General features: G+C 39.2%; 1 protein-coding gene across 2 annotated transcripts; it reads right to left on the bottom strand.

Moving 5' to 3' along the window:
* Nucleotides 1-88: 88 nt before the first annotated feature.
* On the bottom strand, nt 89-19,900 carry tuft1b (tuftelin 1b). 2 transcript variants are annotated; one of them, XM_072371137.1, is made up of 13 exons: nt 19,879-19,900; nt 19,692-19,757; nt 6,405-6,482; nt 6,198-6,296; nt 5,983-6,057; nt 5,627-5,692; nt 3,663-3,746; nt 2,812-2,895; nt 1,339-1,562; nt 1,075-1,180; nt 686-769; nt 313-404; nt 89-182 (listed from the first exon to the last, which is right to left on the bottom strand). In XM_072371137.1, exons 2-13 carry the CDS (start codon nt 19,734-19,736, stop codon nt 110-112), a joined length of 1,110 nt encoding a protein of 369 aa, XP_072227238.1. In that variant the 5' UTR covers nt 19,737-19,757; nt 19,879-19,900; the 3' UTR covers nt 89-109. The 2 variants fall into 2 exon arrangements, with proteins under 2 accessions (XP_072227238.1, XP_072227239.1); XM_072371138.1 differs by lacking the exon at nt 19,879-19,900 and having other exon boundaries at nt 6,198-6,293; nt 19,692-19,823.
* Nucleotides 19,901-22,906: the final 3,006 nt, after the last annotated feature.

Genomic DNA, 22,906 nt, shown 5'->3' with positions numbered 1-22,906 from the left:
AATCAGGAGTTAATGACACAAGCTCAATGTGTGTGTATTCGTAAACTGGTGGGTGGTTGAATATATATTTACACAATATTTTTCTTCAGGTCTTTGATTGTTGTACCACTCAAGACTTGATCTCAATGATTTTGATGAACGGGAGGGCTTTGCTGGTCTGTGTCGTCGGTGTGAGAGGTTTGCTGCAGAAAAGAGTAGAATTTGATGTATTATTTGAAAACAGCATGACAAATATCGACAACCTCTCAGCTACATTATTTTAATTAGTGATTAATGATGAGCAGAATAGGAAATTAGGCGGCAATAACTCACCTGTACACAATCTCTGGCTTGTTCTCAATAGATGGAGCTGGAGGGTCCTGACCTGCCAGGAGGTACTTCATGTGGTCATGCATTTCTCTGTTCTGCAAACAGAAAGAAGTTCTATTAAACTGTGTTTTTCTTGGCTTCCTTTTTAGGTGCAAAAGCACAGATCCAATCAGAGCTAAGCTTGAAAGATGAAGCTGGAGTAATTTCTACTTGTTGTGCATCAAGATCTTCTAATTAACAAGCCGGTGTTAGATTGGAATATACTATGAAGAAATCATCAAATAAGAAACGTGAGAGGAAAATGCAGTGACAGCAGTATAGAATCTAAGTAAGAAAAAGTTTTTCATGGATGTGTTCACATCCTTTATATGCTGACCTCAGCTTCCAGGAAAGCCACCTTTTCCTCCAGATCTCTGATGACTCGGTCCCTCTCTTGGAGGACTGTTCGGGAGTTCTGCAGCTGTTACAGACAAAAAAAAAAAAAAAAAATGAGAGATGCTCATGAAAAAAAATAACACAATTCACTTTTCTACTTAAAGCAGATGCAGCATCACTTATTCATTGCAAGCCAGCTTCGTTTCATCACACATTTCTGCTTGGCTCCTCTCCCACAGATCAATTTTGCTTCTCGTATCCGCCTCCTTAAAATCTAATTTCCTCATTAATGGCTTCCTGTGTGTTCGTGGCCGCCAGAGAGTTAATTTGCATTGTCTGTGTTTGTGTGTGTCTGTGTGCACTTCCAGCCAACCTTTTGTTTCTAAATACCTGTTCAATCATGTGGCGGACCTTCCTCTGCTGACTCTTTAGCATGTCGTCAAGGTGATGAATCTTCTCTCTCAGGACAGCCACCTCCTTCTCAAGCTCTGCACACCTGCAAATAATCACATGAGAAAACTCAAACCAGTCCCTGCGTAACGTACTATACAAGTCATGCTGACGTGAGAAGGTTGTGTTTATGGAAGGTGTATTTGAGATCCATGATGATAATAATGACCTCTTTTCCTCTTTTGGGATAGTAAACAATCTCACCTTTGCTCATTCTCCACCCCTTCCTCTCCATTTGCCGTCAGCTGCAGCAGCTCCGCCTCCCTGGCAGCCATCTTGTCTTTGAGAATGCCGCTCTCAATCTTCATGCCTTCCAGCAGCCTCTGCAGCTCCTCCACTTGCTGACCCCTCGCCTCTGACAGCTGCTCTGCCTTCTGAAGCCGCTCCGACTGCTCAGCAAGGCGGGCACTGTACTCATTTGACTCGGCCTGTAAAAAGAACCACAGAGTGAAAATGGCTCTTTGATGTGCTCCGATGTTAAGTTTTGATAGATACACTGTTAGAAGATGGTTTACTTGAATCTTGTAATCACTGTCCTAAGAGGACGGTTTAATCGCCACAACAAACTGGGTGGGGCAAGTTGTTTACTGACTGAACATGCAAACAGTTTAGACAGATTACAAGGCACAATTCTGAAAGTTTGAGATCCTGAAATATTGGAAATAATGCCACTGCAGACTTGCTTTTCATGCTTTTAAGGACCGAATTACAAATGAATCATAATCAATTTTCCGGTCTGTGTCTGAAGCAGATAACCAAGTTTAGAGTATTGATTAAAAAAGATGCTTTTGGTGTGAAAATTATCTCTTAACTCTTTTATCGAATATTAGCACATGCAGAAATTTTAAAGGGGTAACAACCTTCGAAAACCACTGGGTGTCGCAGCTGAGCAGCAGCATCTCAGCCCAAAACCTACGCTGTATCCACTGTGACCTATCACTAAGGCACCAGGGGTTCAACAAGTAGCCTGAAATTATAGTGAAATTAATGCCCCGATTCATTTCTTTAGTCAGCCCTTAGCTCTAAAAAAAAAAAAAAAAGAAAATGTTGGTGTGCAACTAGGTAAAAGTCAAACAGCTCAACATAAGTTTTTTCTTAATTTCAAACTCAGTCGAGATCAGGTGAGACAAAGGAGATGATCATTCTACGAACGACTGTTCACTAGTGGAGACGGCATCAACTGTTTTGCCTTGCACAAGCCATCTTCTAATGGCACCTAAACTGAAATCCATTATGAAAATCACCATGGTCATTTCCTCCTGACCGAGTTTTAACAATATGTGTGAACTTGTCTTCCAAGTCTGAACTTGATAACTCGCTGAATGTGTTGCAGTGTTGTTGTAGTATTTGCTGTTTATTTTTGTTGTTTTTTCTAAATTGTCTCATTATAATCAGATGCTCATGACAAGAAATCATGCCACAGTAACTAATGTAAGTAAGATTTCAAAGTAAGTGGGATCACACGTCTGCCCGCTGGGCAGCGAGGGTGAAGTGCAAGACAAGACAGAGCAGGTCAGCACATCATAACATGTAAGTGTCCCTACATGCCCTGACAGACCTATTATAAAGATAATACTGGCAGATAATGAGAATGATGAGCAATGTAAGAGCGGCAAAGGGGTTAGTCATGGCTGCGGGCAGTAAATGGCGTCATGTTACTCGTCTCCTGAGACAAACCTGCAGTCTGTCGGTCTCCTCCTGATGGCGCTTCTCCATATCATTCAGCTGTGCGTACAGACGCTCGGCCGCCTCATCCTCGACCTGAGAGAGCAGGCAGACAGGGAGCGACACACTCAATTAGACTTAAACTTTACTTACTACGTAAGCCTGAAAAGACAGCAAGAGTTAGCAAACAGATAAAAGAGGCTGTGGATGGGAACTTTGTGTGGTTTAGCCTGAAGTAACAAAAACATCCTGACAAGAAGCTTTTAAACTGCGAAAAGATAATCTTTTAGAGCTGGGCTGTTGCTTAGGTGGACAGAATAATTTCCCTCCCAGACAAACAGAACACTTTGGACTTTGCATTGTGATGTAATATGAACTTAGCTTAGAAAGAAAAGCAGTGTAACCGGATCCACACACACACACATAAATCACTGGGTAAGGACACACACGATTCCTGTCAGCTCTTCTTCCTTGGTGGATAATGGTGTTGCATTACAGTAGAAGTTATGATGTGCTGAGTCGAGAATAATGGATGGGAAATGCAATATCATGTGTGTGAGTGTGAGAGCTGTGTGTGCAGCAAGGGATTCCCTGTGGTGTGTGAGTGTGTTGGCAGCTGCAGGCAGTAGGCGGATGTGACTGGGAAGGTGCTGATGGGCCACACATTCTTTTCCATAACAAATTATTCGCCTGTGATTTAAATAAAAATTTGAATGCATTCAAACCAGTTGCAGTTTAAATGAATTGCAGTCATGTCCGGTGGTTCATTTGTTTATATAAAACTGACGAATAATCAGATCACGAAAGCCACACAGACAAACCTTCACAAGCTGCTCGGAAAGGCTGAGTTAAGATGAGCTTACCTGAGCGTCAGGGAGGACAGTATTCCCATTGGAGACAACTTTTTGGCTGCTGGATATGTTGACTCTGAGGCCATTGACTGGATACTGAATAGAGAAGAGCAGCGACTGGTTAGTAGAGTTAGTGCTTTATTTCGCCTGCCACTCTTACAATGTGCGACCAGTGGCTGAGAAAAATAAAAACAATTTCCCTCAATTTATGGGATTACACAGAAGTGCAATTGGGCTGCTTTTTTATATTATTCACGGAAAGAAGCTGTGGCTTATTTTCCAATTACTTACAATAAAAAGTTGTGGCATTGGGGAAAATGTAAACCAAAACGACATTAAATGATTTGTACAATAATTCAAACTCATTTTGAATTGAATATAGAGAAGAAGAAACAAAAATGACCTTATACACTGGTCAAAATCCTACTAATATCTGGCTTTCGAGTGCAATGAGAAAGTGCTTAATCAGCATTTGGTCCTGCTTCAAGAGACCAGGCAGTAATCACAGGTATAAACTGGCCTCCACTGTGATTGGCACTGATGAGAACGCTTGGCTAGACTGTCAGGATATACCAGTTTTGACGATAATCGATATATCAAAAGAGTAAAACATCGATATTGTGTTAATAGTTTTCATATGATACCCTCCCTCCTCTTTAAATGTAATACAACTACCAAAAAGGAGACAAAATCTTAAAAAACAAAGATGAATCCGTTGTATAGCAATATTCTTTTGTCAAGTTTTCTGTTGAGATCGTGATCTGTCATCAACATGAATGCTTTCGGGTCAAAACAATCCTGTGGTAGCTCACTGTCTGTCCTGCTGTACGGAGCTAACAACCACAGTCCAGTTAGAAATAATAACGCGGCCTAATTATCTTAGAAAGTTGTAATAATCAGAAACGGTGATCAAGCACAGTCTGCAGGATACAGAGTAATGCTGTCCCTGCATGTTGTTGCAGTTTCAAGCCTCTTCCCTGGGAGGTAGTGGAAGTTACAGGACATAAATCCAGTTTGGTGTACTTTGTAGCCATCAGTGCACGGAGGGGGAAACACGCTGTCACTGATAATTAAAGAGGATTTTTAAAGCCAGTTTAAATATACTACTTCTGAGTGAAATGCACCCCTCTGTACATAATGTCATTAAAAAATTCTGAGAATCAGTGGAATTTTTAGTAAAAAAAAAAGTGACAGCTGATAAATCAATACAGAGTTGCAATGAACTGCAGGCTCTCAGGCAGCAGAGCATTTAACAGAGATGTAGGGTAGCTGTAATGGAAATGGAACACCATTATCTATAAAGAGTTAATGAGCTGTTCAATGCACAGGCGCCATGTTAGAACTATACCATATAGAAACAAGGCCCAGGAAGACAGCTGCTTAATTCTCTGAGCCTGAACTCATTTCAAATGGACTGAAGTGAAGTAGATTCTGCATCCTTCAAGTTACAGAAGAGAAGAATCATCCTGCTTGTGGCAGTCAAGCTTTTCTCTGTGATGAGTGCTAAAATGTTTTTGTTCTTCAAAGCATTTCCCTCGTGATTTCTTCCGCTGACTTGTTCTTATTATTTCACAGTTTTGCCTGCTTTGTTTAAATATTTACTGATTTTTTTGTTATTGCCTTTGTTAATATTGTTTTATTCATTTTCAGTCTCTTTTTTCCAAAATGTGATGCAACTCTTGTTGAAGTACAGAAATGATTTTCTTCAATTGCATGAGCTTTGTCCATTGACTTTGTTGGTTTTGTATTAATAACCCAGATTTTATTGTGCACTTTGCCTCTTTAACTTTTCTTTTCCCACTTCTCTCCCAAAACCACATTAATGATGTGCACAAGAGAAATACAGCAGATCCTAATGTTGTAAAAGCTATTTCTGCTATAAGTATGGTTTAAAACAAAAATCAAATATCACTACTGGTTTCAGATAACTTTCTGTTGATTTACCAAAAGATGAATATGAAGCAGAGGATGCGTACCTTGTTGTTGTTACTGTTTTGTCTGGCCGCCATCTGCTCTCTCAGAGTCTTCAGACAGTATCTGACCTGGGAACAAAAACGCATCATGCACCAAAAAATGTTTACTCTGCAGAAACACATCTATGAATCTAACTTTATTTAACATTATAAACTTATCATGAAAGAAACCCTGTCGTGTTCTGCACTCATTAGCCTCTTTCACACATAATCTGCGCCTTATTGGTGCAAAAAAAACCACGTCTTTGTTAAGTTGAGTGACAACAGCCTGTGTGAACAGTCTGCCTCAACCCTGTGTGAAAGAGGCTAGTGAATGGGAACATAGGGGATGTTCTGTGCTCTATCTGTCACACACTGACCTCCTGAATCTGCGACACCTCGTCTGTCAACATCCTCACACTCTCTGCAGTCCGTGAGCGAGCGTCAAGGTAAACCTTAGTGACACAACAACAGAATTACGTTACACAAAGGAACAACACGTGAGGATACTGTACTATAGGTAAACGTGAGGTGCCGAGTGGTTTGCATACAACTATACAAACAAACGTAATTACAGCCAGACTAGTTCACATACCTTGATGACTTCAACTTGATTTTCAGTAGGAGCGACAAGCTCAAGTTGTTGTCTCTGCTCTTTAGGTTTCTGTGGCAACACCACCGCTATGCTGCTCTGCTATGTTCAGTAAAAAAAAAAAGAAAAAACGTTAAAAATGTTAAAAATAGTTTTTCCTTACTCTCGGTAAACAACATGAGAAATGTGTTTTCCTCTTTGAATTTGTACCTTGCTGCTGTGCCGCTCTGAGGTGTAGTCTGACTGATCCTGACCTTGTAGCGTGAGTCTGAGCTGCCTGTAGCGCTCCTGAAAGAAAAGATGAGAGGATAAGGGCAACTACATGACTACAGGGGAACTGTAAGAAAAAACAACCAGCAGAGTATAGGAGGAGGGACTTTAACTGAAAGTTAAGTGGGAATGGGAGGGTGGAGTAGAGAGAGTGAAAGGCGCTAGTTTTAGTCATAAAACTTCCCCATGACTGAAGTTCCTCTATGGGGGCCTCACATTTAGACCGTAAAGCCTAGCAACCCACAATGAGGAGACATTTCCACCGAGTCCTCGTGGCCAGGTCTGCTGATTCTGACCAACACGCGACTCTGCTTGTTGGATAAAATGAAACCAGTCCAGTGCAGCTGGGGCTAAAAATAAAAACACTCAAAACATCCATGACAGCTTAGTCACTCTCAACACGACTCTGTCACCTTGGCAACAACAACAGATAATGTGGGAGGTTTTTGTCATGCATACTCTTACAGTCTCAGTTTAAAGTACTCTATTCTATTCTGTTCTGTTCTATGGTAATACTAGAAATCTACTCTATTCTAGTCACAACATACCACTATAGATCTACAGGATCCTAGGTACCTATCACCTTTCTGTTGATCTATTCTACTGCATTTCTTTTATTCTAGTGATGTGATTCTATTCTATTCTATCAAAATGTCGACATGTTCTATTCCATTGTTTCCACATTTTATTCACTGTACCTATTATGCTTTTATTCTGTTTTATTTGTAGGTATGTCATTCTTTTCTCTAGGAACTTCTGTATTTTTGCCTATTCTATTGTCCTATAAAAATTGGTATTCTTACTTCTTCTCTTCTGTTTTTGATCTGTTCTATAGGGGCATGTTTCATCTATTTTAATCTGTTCATATGTATATTCTTTTCTATTGTAGAAATACACTGATCAGCCTTAACATAATGACTACTTAATATTTACAGGATCCCCACTTTTGGTATAAAATGTCGAGGCATGGACTCTGAGCATGTATGGTGTGATATCTGGCGCCAGACTTTCAGCTGTGGACCCTATGTTTATCCAGCACACCCCACAGAAAATCAATTGGAATGAGATCTGGAGAATTTGGAGGCTAAGTAAATCCCTTAAAACTCATTGTTGAGCTCCTTAAACCATTATTGCACCATATTTGCAGCGTGTCAGGGCAAATGCTGAACAAATGCCATGAGGGAATTCTGTGCTTGGCCAGCAACAAGGTAGGTGGTCCTGACCACAGCAGACCAGAAATCTACCGCCTTTTTCTGCTATGAACACACCAACTTAAAAAAACAAAGAAAATAATGAGAAAATACTTCCTTTCACTTTACCTGATAGGGACAATAAATCTGTTTGGTGTTTATTCTGCAGATATGTATATAATCATCTATTCCTTTTATATACGCATTTTATTCTATTTCAGATTTTTTTTTTCTGTTCAAGTGTGTTTTGTACTACTTCTCCTCAATATGCACATTATTGTTCTGTGTTGGTAAAAATATTCTTTTCTATTCTATTCCATCAGAGAGTGAGATGCAGTTGGTGGAGTCTCTTTAGCATTTAGTAAAGACAGCCTTTAAAGTGCAATCCTGTTTTCATCCAAACTTCTTTGTGGCATTTTTATCATCTTTCAATTTTTTCTTGTACAGATGAACAAATGATTCATCACATTTCCGAAGAGACTATACTGAAAGCACAAGATGTTCTGTGCTGAGCACAGATAATTAGTCCCAGTTCAACCCCTACTCACGTTGTAGTTTATTTGTTTCATGCTGTAAAACTTCATATACCGTCAAGTGAAAGAGAAAGCACACTTCCTTTCAATCTTAAGATTTTTATATATGATAACAAAATAAAGAAAAATCATCTGAGCCTTACCAGGTCTAAAAATTAGGAAGCTATAACTTCAGCTAAACAACACTCGATTATTACATTATCTATTCATCAAAAAATAAAGTACAGAAGTACATCCTTACAGATTCCACAGGAATTAAGAGGGTCAGTATCAGCCAGGAGCTGCTAATCCGATGGACATGAACGAATGATCATAAACAAGCATGAGCCCTGCTATAAAAGCTGAAGTTTTGGCTGTTTGCCGGTCTGGAGGATTCAGGTGGTCCATTGTGGCGTCAGTTTGAGTGAGTGATCTTGTGTGTGAGGCCAAAAACAGCGAGCATACATGAAGCACATGACGATTCATTGCACTGTTTACAACCATCCTCAGCAAGTCTTCCAGTGTGTGAATCTTTTTATCGATAATCAAACAGGCCCAATGTAGCCTGAAAGATTAATGGAAACTTATGGTTACTGTTTGTTGGTATAGCAAGAAAAAAACTTCTCAACTAAACAGAAATCCACTGTAATAAAGCCGAGTAATAAACAGAGTAATAAAGACAAATGTTAGATTAACTGACTAATCAAAAATCCCCAAAATTGTAGACGAACTGATATAAAACATGATAATGAGCTGCAGCCCTAGCGTACCTAAAGTGTACTTAGTTGAGCCCTTGAGTTTCCAGACAACGCTTCTGCATTTTGAGTTTTATCAAATCACACGACGCTGTAATAGGACATGTTTCGTTGTTTATCTGAGAGCTTCTATTTACCTAATTTCAAGAACTTGTAAGAATCATATTTATTTTTTCATTATGTCCTGATATGGGAAAGCTTAGACTGAAAGGAGGGTGTACTTTCTTTTTTCACACACCTGGTAGAAGTGAGCTCAAAATGGCCTGCTCTATCAAAGTGTACAAGTCTTTGAACTTTTTAAGACGAAGCGCTGAATTTATTCCGACAGTAACAAAGACATCAGATGCTGAGTAATACAAGGAAAAATAAAAACACATCTGTGGACGGAAATGTATACTTTAGCGAACAACTTAATGTCTTAGTTTAAAAAAAAAGAGCTATGTCAGTTAAAATCTCTAAACACACATGACCTTTAATCCCCCCCATGGCCAAACAAACACTTCCTTTGACTTCACATAGTCCCTCACAGGAACGCCCACGCTCCATGAAGTACGTCTCCAAATAAGTTTTGTTGCTTTTTTCTCTCTATGTGAGAAGAAAAGAAAACATTTTGGCCTTTTGACAACTTAATCCACTTCTGGTGGAGCATAAAAGTCTAACTGCAGGTGAGTTATGCAACATGGTCTTATCGCTCACTCTGCGGCTAAATATTTTCCCCCATGTGTTTTGTGTGTATGCATGTATATCTACAAGTATACACATGTTTTCTGTAGAATTGTCTGTATGCAGCAAACGCGTGTGCAGTGTTTCTGAATCCTACGGTAATCAAGTCTGAATTAATATTCCCTGCAGATGCCTTTGAGAGCTCTATAGTTATTTGTAGTTGTGCTGCTCTTCGGTGGCCCTAATTAAACTTTGCTTGGGCGTCAGCAAGAGAGCTGTTAGTACAAAGTAGATATCATAATCATTGTTATGCAGAACTTAAAAGCCTGAAGCAAAAAGAAATATATCCACAACATACAAATAAATACTAATTTAGTTGGAAGTTAACTGATAAGACAAAGCTGGAGATGATGTTGCATGTCCTGTTGTTTAGTGGAATATACATACATACATGCAGCGTACGAACACAGTGGAAACTGAAATGTTATTCAAACAAACTCTTGTATTTTGCTGTTCCAACATCTTATTTTCTCTAAGAAAAGTATTTTTACAAGTCTCACCAGGAATTTGTTGTGTGACTCAACTATGTTCAAAAAATATGTGAGGACAGAGAGAAACAGATGTTCTCCCGGGGCTTTTACCACACAATGAAACAACAAGAATCTTTACGAGCATATATCAGTCCTCAGAATTTTACTATCCGACATTGTCCGTTAAAACATAACCCCTCAAACTGAAGACACATTACATGAAGCGATGCCGTGCTCATACTGTTCCAAGTGGACACTTATCAAAGCCACTTACAGCACACACCTTTAATTACTTTCTGTGAAAATGACGCTTGACAAGCACAGACACATTTGCTACATACCTCACCTGTTCTCAACTGTAAGACAATGCTGATACAATAACCTCAAAGGTATGCACACGTAGTATTAAACTCATCTAACAGTTTACTGTTAATCAAGAAAAAAATCATATTTATACATTTGAAAATTCCAATCTCCGTCCATCACTTTTTAACCCTCATTTTCAATCATAAATGGTCAAAAGGTTAACCGGCATCCTTTCAGCCTGTACAGGATACATGATTTTTTTGGCGACGATCAGGAGGGAGACATAGATGTACATATTGATTGTAGTATGCTGGCTGTGAAATTAAACCGTTTTTTTGGAAGCATATGGCAGGTTATGAGCCAATATCGTGCAAGAAAATGAAAACCATGTCTAAACATTCTTTGACTCTTAAGCCTCATTATCCAGGTCATCGTCAGCCATTACATATAACATATAACCTCATAACATATAACGGCTTCGGTTAGTTATAGCACCCACAAATTAGTTTGAATATAGCAGAAGAGATTAACACTTTTTGTGATTTGGTGATCAGACGCGTGGTATGACAAATGGGTGAGGTGCTCACATTCTCATCCCACAAGCTTTATAAATGCCAGTTTGTGTGGAGAACAAGGTGACCGTATGTTTTCTTTTGACTACGCCCTGCATCCAGCCCCAGAAGTCCAACCACTCCTCCTCTCCTAAGAACAGCCACAAACTACGTCTGGCTTCCAAATAATAACCAAGCAGTACAATTAGCAAGTTTTGTATCCTGTCATCAAGCCATAACAATTACAGATCATTACGCTATAGCAAGAAAAATGCAACTAATCCCTCTGAATTACATTTGAACTTAAGTCTTGTACAGCGTTTATGAGCAGTGATCACTCAACACTAACTGAAACAGGAATAAGCTGTACATGTTAGTTCTTTGTGTGGCAGGCAGCAAACCTGTGTGTGAAGGGGTGGAAACAGATTAGGGTTTAAAGTGTGCAAACATGCCTACTATAAGTCATGCAGACACAAACACAGATGCAAGGCTTAAAAGAACAAAGAGGGACAACCCTGCAAGCAGTGGGGACCTCATTTGCGTACTTAGGTAAGCAACCATTTCTCTGCTTTGGAATTCAAAGAAAGGCTAAATGGTTTGACTTGAATGACAAGCCTTTGTGTGCAACTGTGACGCCTGAAAATCATCAAAACTGAGACACTGACAGGCGAGCCAAGATTTAACACTGATCTGAAGGAGTGACAGCTAAATGGCTCAAGGGCCTCTCTCTTCGTGAGACAGACACATTATGGGAGGAGTCTGCACTGAAACTAAGCACACTGCTCCACTGTCATTCATTCACAGGTCATAAAATACATCAGCATTTAAGTATGCTTCTGTAATTTTCTGCTTTTAAAAAGTTAACTACTGGTATGCTCTGGCACTCAAATGAACCAGTCCAACTATTTATGGTTTGTTCCTTAAAGTTTCCTCAGATGCTGTTTCAGAGGCAGGGTTATATCTTGTTTTGCACTTTATGATTACAGGACTAGCAACAGCAGCATGTTGGGGCTCAAGCTAAAGAAATACACGAGACTCCATATTACAAAACAAAATGCCGAACACAAACACCATCACTGCTCATCATCAAACATGGCAATAAATTTCAGGGAAGTACAGTAAAGTCCTTCACTGTGTGCTGTGGAATGATCAGGTGCTGGAGAGGTCAACTTCACAGCACCATGAAAAGAGCTCCACTGTGGATGACAGCCAGATTTATTAACATTCACTCCCACACAAAGTGCTTATTATGTGTCATTATGGCCACAAGAACCTGTTCTTGTCATCATGTTCCAAGGAGAAACAAAACATTGAATGCCTTCGTTCTTTTTCCACGTGTATCTGCAAAATTTGCATTTCAGCCACTTTTAGGATGACGTAACAGCTCTGATTTGCATTTATTCCCAAAACATGACAGGCTTACTGTGTCAAAGGAGAAAAGGATGATTTGAGACTCAGGTTACAGAATGATACCGCTTATTACTTCGTCTGCGGTGTCCTTTTTAATGAACATAGCGTGATCCAGCCTTTCATGTGTCTGTTTAGTGCATCAGGTTTATTATTCTTGACATATTTTCTAGACTTGCCCAAGCAGCTAAGGGATGACTTCATTTCCATTTCAACAGACTAACTTCAAATTCACTTAGGGCATTTATTGCATGAAAGTACATGCTTACACATAATCATTTTCAAGGCAGGAACCAAGGATATTCAAAGAGAAAATATCTTAACTGATGGCATCAGCACCGCAAACTGAAGTGTTATTCTGTAACAGATGATTGATTCTTCCTCAAACTTATGCAACCGTCTGACATCAAATGTTGTATAAACTTGCTTTTGTTTACTTAATGAAATTAATCTGGAAGTCTACGGAGATGAATGTCGCTTGTTTTCGTGAAGGCACTGCAAGTCATGTCTCCATGTTTAATGAGTTTAATGAATGACCTGTGCAAAAAATACTTTATATTGTAATTACTTGAATTTGATTAATCATCGGTATCTTAGTATTCATGCTCTGTGAAGCCAGTGACCGATAGTCTTTAGTTTTATATTTAAAATAATAACTCTACCTTATTCACTGCAAAACTAAATACATCTCCCACAACTTCTAACTGTATGTTAAGATGACAAGAGTGACAGCAGTACTATATATTGTAGGAAAAGGATAAGGTGCAAGTTAAGTGAATAATCCTCCACTGGAGGCACCTCTATAGCGGCTCAGCTGTGGGATGGTAATGAGGCCTGAGTGGGAGTCTGCTTTCAGGATATCAGACAATGTAGCAGAAGGATGGAGCAGTGTTACAGCTGCTTAATACATCTCTACTCTGACTACTGCTGACAGGCTGCAAGGTAAAAGTCCAAATTTAAATGCTTTAGAGTAAAGAAAAGTCAAGTCCAACAACTGCAATCAATCTGCAAGATTTTTTTTATCTAGAAAACATTAAAAATGGTAAAAAAAAACAACTTACGTAATAACCAACAAAAGCCTGAAATTACACATCGGAAACCAAGAGATATTCAGTTTGATAGTATAAAAGAAAAGCAGCAGCACTGTCCAGTCTAGAGGTTACCAGTATACTGCTTATTTAACGGTTGGAGACCAGGAACTTAACAAAGTACTGGGCTGATGTTTTACTGTGGGGTTTGCAGTGGTGAGCGTTTCTGTTTGGTCAGATACTATCAGTGTCCATTTGAAGCGTCTCCACCATAGCTTGTAAAGTATGTCAACTTTTAGTCATACCACAGGAATACTAGTTCACCCTTTCATAGCGCAACAATCAAATTCTGCTTATATTAATTTCAGCAAGATGGGGGCACAGTACTTACCAAAGCTCACATGCAGATAAGAAGCAGAGATTGTGAAATTAATCGATCTAACAGGAAAAATAAAATGTTGACCTATGATTGTGTCACTGCTGTTACACTCTAAAGTAGAAGTAAAATGCCCCTAAAACCAGACAAAATGTAGAACATCCTCACATTTTGAACTGCAGATACCACTGAAGCACTGTCTGTGGTATTGTTTTCTGTGGAGGCTGCTTTGACCAGCGCTGCATCACAGACTCTGATACTTTTACTTTATAATTGACTTGATTTGCCTATGCTGCCCCGTACTTTAGACCTCGCATGGAAATTTATAAGGGCTTAAAGGTTCTTGAGCTTGTTGAAAAAAGCCCCATGGCCTTTAAGTTTTTGGTCAAAATGCAACTAAAAGCAGCTGTACTTTTCTTTGAAAAGCTGATTCTATCATAACCCCCGGAACTTATTTGTAGTACTATGCAAACATGATTACCAAATCTCGACCGATGGTTTTGATTAGCTCTCCTAAGTGATTTTTCATTGCTTCTTTTCTGCGAATCAAAGTTTTGCGCATTGGTCCAAGCAACCCCACTCTGCTAACAACCAGCCAACCACGCCAAGGTAGGTGGCCATTTTGTGAGACAAGAACAGCTGTTCGTGCCGTAGATTCAACAATATTTTACCAGCTGGGAAAATGTTGGTGACATCAGATTGCTCCATATCAACCCTGAGAAAATAACAGCCTTTAGCTGAACTCCCCATTTTAAGACATTTATTAAAAGAGCAATCAAAATGAGTCAGATATAATAAGCTGTATTACTTTATCATTGTTTCTATCATTATATTATATCATATAATTAAATTTTTAACAATTACTTTTAAAAAGTAACTTCCAACACTGTCTGTACAGCATCAGATGTGGATGAACATCTTATAAATCACCGTAGTCTGACTCATTTCTAGGTGACATAATTGTGGACTATTAGATCATCCCTGTACCATCTGTGACCTTGCATGGTGACTGCAGGACTGACTGATATCAGCTCTCAGGCTACAAAGTCCCCCATGACTGCTACTCACTGATTTGGAGATGATGTCAAGGTACAGATCAATAGCAAATAGAAGAACCAAGCAGATAACGCTAGCAAATTACACACTAGACCTTGCTTGTTCAGTAACCCACAGTAGTGTGAAAGACACCCATCTCTACCGACAGTCCAAGCAAAGAAATTGCATTACCAAGAAACACAACTAACTTCTTGATATCAACAAATTCTGCTCCACCTGATCCCTCACCACTCATAAACGTTTCCCCTCCGACTGATAAGTGTCACCAATAAAACATGTGACATTAAAAATGTCAAGAGACAAGATGTAGCGGATCGTAATGGATGTATCTAAAGGGCTTTGAAGATTAAACGTCTCTATTTTTAAGTCCTCCTTTTGAAGCCGCTTGTTTTGTGGATATGTCCACAACCGTCTACAGAAACCCAATTGAATCACATCCTCTAGCACTTCATGAAACAAAACAAGCACCATCATGCAGCCCTCACTCCTCAGACTCGAAACAATCCCCATACAATTCTTTACTTTGTCTCACAAAGAATCACTGATATCTACCTGGGCAGACAAAGTAGTCTGGGACTCTTCCCGGTTTTGATCAGCCAGCTGCAATCCAGACCGTCTGTGCCTGTGTGACTAAGTGTGTGGGAAGTTGCGTTGCCTTACAAGGCTGGGTGAGGCTCCACCAACTGCCCATCCCTTTTCCATCCAGATTGTTCTCCAGTCAGAGAGCTACAGTGCCAATCCAAGCAGGCACATACTGTTGTCGTTAGCCTCCCCTGCAGGACTCTGATGCCACATACACAGTGGAAAAAACTGGAGGGAACATTTCCACTGACCAGATTATACACAGTACTGGACAGACATGTTTGTTGGTGCTGAATCTAAACTGTTTAACAAGTTAATAGTTATGAATAAACTTAGCCAAAGCCTGATAATAAAACTCAACTCTGTCTTCAGTTCTATTACAAAATCAATTAATTAAACAGTCTAATTTGGTCAATGTAAATAAGTGAGAGTGTTCACCGAAAATACTTATGTGGATCTAAATGAATGCATATATACTGGGATTTATTAGTTACTGTTAAAGGACAGTAGCAGGAGGAAAAAAAAACAGTAGAATAACCAGGTCTCATCTATCTTCCACAGTGACAGTGGTAGGTAGCAGTGCTCTGAGGAATGTGTGGTGAAAGTTACATAAGACAGATTAATGAAGTGTCTTATATAACAGTTACTGGCTCAGTGAGTGTGCGCAAGGTAAACAAAAATGTGCAAACAAGAGTCGAATGCTGCCCAGACCAAATATGTTCATGTTTTGTGCGAGTTCGTGCTCATGTGTTCCCAACTAATAATCTGCGTATTAAACGCGTCACTCACGCTATGCTGTTCATTATCGTTTTAAAGTGTATTATAAGCCTGAAATGAATGATTACTTCCATTTCTCATTGTTTTATCTATAAGGAGACTGCGTAAGGAGATTAATTACATTATCAACATGTCAACCATATCAGTCTATACTGAAATACTGTCATATCAGCTAATGGCAAAAATTCTGTCACCTGTTAATGTTTGTTTTAAAATGTAACATAAAATCAAGTTTTCACATGCGGTTTGAAGGGGCTTTCTTATTTTGCCATTTGTAAATGTGTGTGTGTGTGTGTTTTACATGTTCACATCTTCCTGAAGGCCATCACACTACAGGTAGGCATAGTTATATTTGCTCTATTAGCAAAGGAGACAGTATCAGCTTTGGGAATTTGCTTAAACAGTTAGATAATATCAGCAAAACTCTAACACCATGTTTCTCCCAGAGCTGCAACAGGTGGTCAATAAAGTGACTTGGTATATTTAGCTTATTCATTTAGCTTATTTATCTCTACTGTTATTTCTGTTTATGTTTGCATCAACTTATAATTATGTCAGCATGCGAGCAGTGCGAATGTGCCATCAAAGGATGTTAGTATCACACACAAAAAGGCCTTTTGTAGAGCTCTTATGTGGCCATGTAAATACGCTGCTGAGTTTACATAAAACAGTTTAGAATCCAGCAAAGCCATTTTAATAACATCTTTGTCAGCTCTTCTCAGCTTGTTCTCACGCCATGAAAAGACACATAAGCAGAGATGTTGTATATCAAAAATGTGGGGGAAAATATCAAAAGCTGAAGTGAAATGAGAACGATTTTCCCACTGAAAACAATGAGCTGTTAGGGTTTGCAGAGCAGGCTTCGAAAGAATTCCAAGCCTGTGTTTACAGAGATCCCAGCACATTCCTCTATGACCAGCAACCAAAAATACTCTTTCACCTTCCGAAAGAAGATGACACAACAAATACATTCTGCTCCATTTAAATCTAACAACAATGCACAAAATTAGGAACTAACAGGCCGCATCTCTGTTTTTTACCTTATCTGTCAGCAGGGAGATATTATTTCTGTGTTGACAGCTCATACTTTTCCATGTTTGAGCTGACTCATGCATTTCCTGCCACAAATGTACATGAAACAACTTATGTGTTCATTCATGCCTCTGTGCTGGCCTGTGCCGTCATGACAGAATATAACACCTACCTAACTCAGTAATCTGGAACAATGAATTTCCTTCAGATCATTAAAATAAGATAAGTTTGATTAAGTGACATCAGTCTGTGAAGAGAAAGTTTATTCTAAAAATTTTAAAGGCAGGAGTTGAAAAAACTATTCACTGATTGCCAATGTAAAGTACAGATTTCTCTTTAACGACCAAACCAACAAGCCTTGGCACATTCTGGGTGAGTCTGCAACTCCTGATGAGGTTCTTACAACGATGGCTGAAAATGCAACAATTGTTTTTATGCAATATAGCTAGAGGATGTTCATCTGTGGCCTTTTAACTCGCCTCAACACATCCGTTCATTCTTCTCCAGTAAAAGCGTGACAGATCTTTGCTATTCTGTCTTTACAATTCTGGGTAAACTTAGGGTAAAAGTTACTGATAAATTAAAACTCAACTCGGGCAACAAGCAGGAACTCGGTAGAGCAGCTGCACGTACTGCTTGACTAGAATGTTGTTTTGTAGCAGCTGACATGTAATAAATGTTTCCTTTTGTCCTTTAAAACGAACAGCTATTGATTTAAGGGATCACGTTTATCGCCTGGAGGGATAATAACTTTTCAAGTGAATTATCTGTGAGATAAATTAATCATATCTTCAGCATACCACAGTGCGACACTTAAGATGAGAGGTGTCATACTTATTCTACCTGACAGGACGCATGCCAAACGCACCTTTCAGTCAGATTGAATTTCGGTTGAATCTATGGGTTGTTCCACCTTTAGGGCTCTTGACAGTGAAGCTATTGAGCTCCTGGCAGACCGTGACAGTCATGAGTCTTTAAGTGTTACTCTGACAAGCAATGTGAGGTACCCATTCCCCATGAAACACATGACATTTATGCAAATGACAAAATTCGGTCAGTGATTTAAAGCTTCAGAATTTTCCAGTGTAAATAATGTTGGTGATGTTAGCATCAGTGGCTGCCCGCAGGTCAGCTATTATCAGTCAACATTAAAAAAAATGTGCTGACTTTGGGTAAATACTGGAGAGTTAAGGTTAAGTTGAGTTTTTTTCCTGTTTCAAAGAAGACTTGATATGCATTTAGGAGGAATAGAAATAAACTTTGCATATGCATTAAAGATATAATATCCCATATCTTCCTAGATATTGAAGTAAATGAAATGTAATGTAATGTGTCTGATTCACATTTCTTTCCATAAGGTCGCTTCTGATTTGATTCGCTAGAGCATAGAAACCCAGCCACTGTGTGTTGTGTTGCCAGTGGTACAAAAGATACTTTAAAAAAAGATAAAAGTGGCCAGAGCATCAAGACTTATGCAATTAGGTGAAATTTAGAAATCAGATTATATATATTACATACAGTTCAAATCCCATCCACAAATAGTTTGGATCAGATTCAATAAAAAAAAAAAAACATTTAATTTTTTTTCACCCTTGTTCCTCTCTCTGAACCATCTGGATATAGTCTAGATATAATAAAAGACAGGTACAGGTTGGCAGTCTGAACAAGGCATTTAAATTGAGTCAGTAGATCCAAGTCGACACTTTTTGCTAATGTGCACTTTTGCTGCAGGCAAGTAAAAAAAAAAAACTGCCAGAGAGCATCCAAAACTGCCAGTGGAGCACTGAGGCGTCAGTTATGAACATTTTCTTGTTCAATAGTGCCACAAAGTGCAGTAAATAATTCAGAAACAACAACAGATTTTTCTTTGGAGAAATAATTAATTTACATTTAAAATGTGTGGATATCCTTGTTGGTGGTTGATTTAAATTTTTCAGGAAAATGCCATGGGATTGTAAAATGGTGTTCCCCTCAAGAAAATAAGAGGCATGACACCTGTCAGACCAGTACAAATAACACCACAAATATGCAGTCTTCTATATCTCAGTCCTAAAATAACGATGTTGTCTGTTTTGTCATAATCAACACGACATGGGTCAACGCACGTACAATACATGCAAACGTACTGCAGACGCAGCTTTACTTAATGAAGATGACGATATGTGATTAGGAAAAACAATATATACATGTATATTTTCGAAATCCTCTCAAATATGTTATTTAAAACAACTATTCTATTATTTTTCACAAGTAAAAGCTTTTCACGACTGAACATGTGTAAAATGGGAGCGTCCGGTTCGCTAAAGTCCATCAGAGTTGTGACACTAACTACCGTCCGTTACTCTTTGCTCGGCTAGAAGTAAAGTCAGTAGCCTAAATGTACCAATTGTTTTACTTCTGTTTGGGATTTCAGTTTCACCCTGTGTCTGTACATTTCAACAAGTGCGCAACACGTCACTCACGTTAGTTTGTTGGTCCTCTTCCCCATTTTCCACGCCGCTGCTCATCTTTTCATCGGACAGTGAAGCCTGCACGAAGAAATGACAGAGAATTTAGAGCTGTTGAAAGTTTTCGGACATCTTTCCTTTGATAATGGCCCCTGAAAACTTTTTTATACGACAACAATTTAGAAGAGAAGAGAGGAGACACCTGGAGCCTGTTGCGCTGCGTGCCTCCGCTCTCACGGTCTGTCCAGGTAGTAAATAAAGCAGACACGCAGGTCTGCTACGTGCCCGCACCTCTTTTAAACGGAATGTACAAAACCATTCACGAAGGACGCACATGTCAGTACAGACGTTTCTTTTTCTCTACGTGTGCTGTAAATCACTTTCCAATCGCAATTATGATTGTGATTTTGAATAATACAAGAATGATTCATATGTCATTTGCACAGTTAGTCTTCAGAGTTAGAAGAGGGTATCCAACCTGTTTCAAGGTGGGATCAGCGAATGGAGGTTGGGAAGTATTACAATACTTGTCAAAAGAGTAACTTACATGTTTGTGATGGGTTTGGCACATATTATGAGGGAATTTAATAAAACCTTAGGACAGATCATTTCTGTATTTATCTAATCTGGACGTCAGACATGTGACTATTTTGGCTCACTTGTGAAGTACATATGAGACTAAAAAAACTCATATTCTCATAGGTATCCTGTATTTAAGCAAAAGTAAGCTGAAAGGTATCTGTGTGGTATCTGTTTTCCAAATGTTATCTGAGGTGGCTCACTGTGAGAACCCGTGTCATTGTGTGTTTTTGGACTGTGGCCTGGAAAAGCAGCCACTGCTTGCAGATGCAACTTTCCTCCTAAAGTAAGCTACATCTCTGACCTTTTTTTGCTGTGATGATTATTTGATGCTATCTTATAAAAACAAGGCAGGGTGTGTAATTAAAAGGCTTAAAAAGGTGCACAATTTTCAGTCTTTGCATAGGTTTTAGATGCATGTTAAATACAATGATTTCCTTAAGAATATTGTAGTTATAGCACAGAATATGAATGGCAATTGATAATTTAGTCAAGAACTCACAAGGGTAAACTGTGTCTGACCTCAGAGAAGTTGATGCCATCTCCAGCCGGCAGACATTGGACGTGAGTGCTGCTGGACCACAGCATTTTGTACTCAATCGCCTGCCTGATCCTCCTCCACAGGGATCCCATGTGCCGGCTAACCTCATTTGTCTTACATCAACAAATCTCGTTCAACAATTTTTCTGTTGCTGTGAAAAACACCATCTCAAAACATTCAGGAACCGCAGTCTGCTGCTTCTTCTGCTCTGTAGCTAATTCTGTGCTAGACCTGCAAATAGGATATAGTCCTGTTTAAAAACAGTCCTGCCACACGTCAGGTGGCTCTGTTGCCACTTCTTGTTTGGCCTGTGGCTGAACTTATTAACCTATGGTGGCATGAGGCTTAAGACTTTGTGACATCCAGTCTGACACATCAGCCCAGAGATGTGTCCTCTTAGCAGATGACAGTTGCTGTCACAATGTGAGAACATTGTTGACTGATGGATCAGTGCTCCAAATATAATCTCAGCTAAGGGAAAAAAATATAATACTTTTTGTCAGTTTGTGAAAGTCTTAATCAGAAGCTCTCTATGCAGTTCTTATGAGCATAAAATTCAGTTTAAAAAACATCCTATCACGTGGTGTCTCAGGCAAACACGTACCATTTTCTTGTTACCATTCATCAGGGATGTGAGATAATACATCAAATCAAAAAGGCAATCTAATCCCCAGACCACAATCCTCCTTTGTGATCTTATTTCAGTGTTCCTCCACCGGGGCTGTCATCATGGCATTTTGTTTGTGCACATCAATGAAAACACAATAACCGGTTGTAAATGCAGCACATCTGCTTTGTATGAGGAACCTCCTGGGCTGAATAGATTTCTCATAGGAGTGACACATATTCAAAAGGCAGCTCATTTTTAAAGGACCAACCCAAAGTAAACACACAACGGATCTACTGTGTGTTTGGGTATTATAAGGTCATTACATTTTTAGACTGTAAAATATTGTTTCACATCACTTTTTTATGCTAAAAGCAACGTAAAGTTGTCATGCTTCATAAATGAATGTATGCTTAATGTGTTTCTATTGACACCATAACTTCTTAGGACATTAGATGTGAAAACAAAAATGCTGTATACATTAGCGCTGTTGCCATAACGCACAACCATCAGTTACAAAAGTGACTGCTTACGTTCTGACAGCCTATAGATCTATTTCTGTACACTAATTACATGTTATGCACTTAAGTAAACAATCATTTGTAATTTAGACTAAAACACCGCTATTCAAGGAAAGTAGCCAGCTTTACTAGATCTCATTTGTTGACAGCTCATACTGACATGTAATGTAGTGAAAGAACTCCAAAGGTAAAGCCTGGGAAGTCCGAAGAGTTGAGGAGAAAAACAGTGAGGTTGGGAGAGGTGGAGTCATCGTAGCAGCTTGATGTCTTCAGTAATTACAGTAAACCATATAAGGATTACAGATTGCGTGTCTCCAGGCAGAAAACGTAGCCACAGCTAAATGAAACACACTGCTGGCTTGTTCTGAGAGGCTCTGAGGGAGGCTATATATTAGATTAAAAACAGAAGAGGGACATTTCAGTGGAATACATTTAAATTGTTATAGCACTCATTCAGAAGTTCTGACACGTTTGAGATGAAGAACTTAATCTGGAGGACAACTGGAGTTTCTTTTCATGAAATACTCACCCCATTAGGAGAGCCATTCTTGTCTCCTCCTGAGACATTTAGTTTGTGCCTTGCACAGACAAGTTGAAATTATTGGGATCATCCTGTGCTCTTGCTTGGTTTACAATCAGTCAATTATGATAAAGCACCATAAACCCTGGAATACAATTAGGTGATGAGCAAAGTCATAAATCTAAGCTGTCTGGGCTTGGCTTAATTGCTTCCCTTTGGTTGTGATGAAGTGAAAATCCTGGAGGCTAAAGTTCTTGTATTCTAAAATATATTTTCAGACCGAACACTTGTCACATCATTGTTGGTGCCTCCATTCTGAATGAGAGTATTTAAAATACCCTTTGACATAAACCAGCGGGCATTCTTACACTGTGAAACCCGCTCAGTAGACAGAGCAGCAAACTGCCTTGATCTTGTATTCTCTGTATGTCTGTAAGAGTGTGAACTTGCCTCGGGTTGGTT

The sequence above is a fragment of the Leuresthes tenuis genome, unplaced genomic scaffold (genome assembly GCF_036924035.1).
Source record: "Leuresthes tenuis unplaced genomic scaffold, fLeuTen1.0.hap1 SCAF_18, whole genome shotgun sequence".
In the NCBI taxonomy this organism is placed as follows: domain Eukaryota; kingdom Metazoa; phylum Chordata; class Actinopteri; order Atheriniformes; family Atherinopsidae; genus Leuresthes; species Leuresthes tenuis.
Note: the sequence above shows the minus strand (reverse complement) of the source record. Positions and strands in the feature narration are given on the sequence as shown.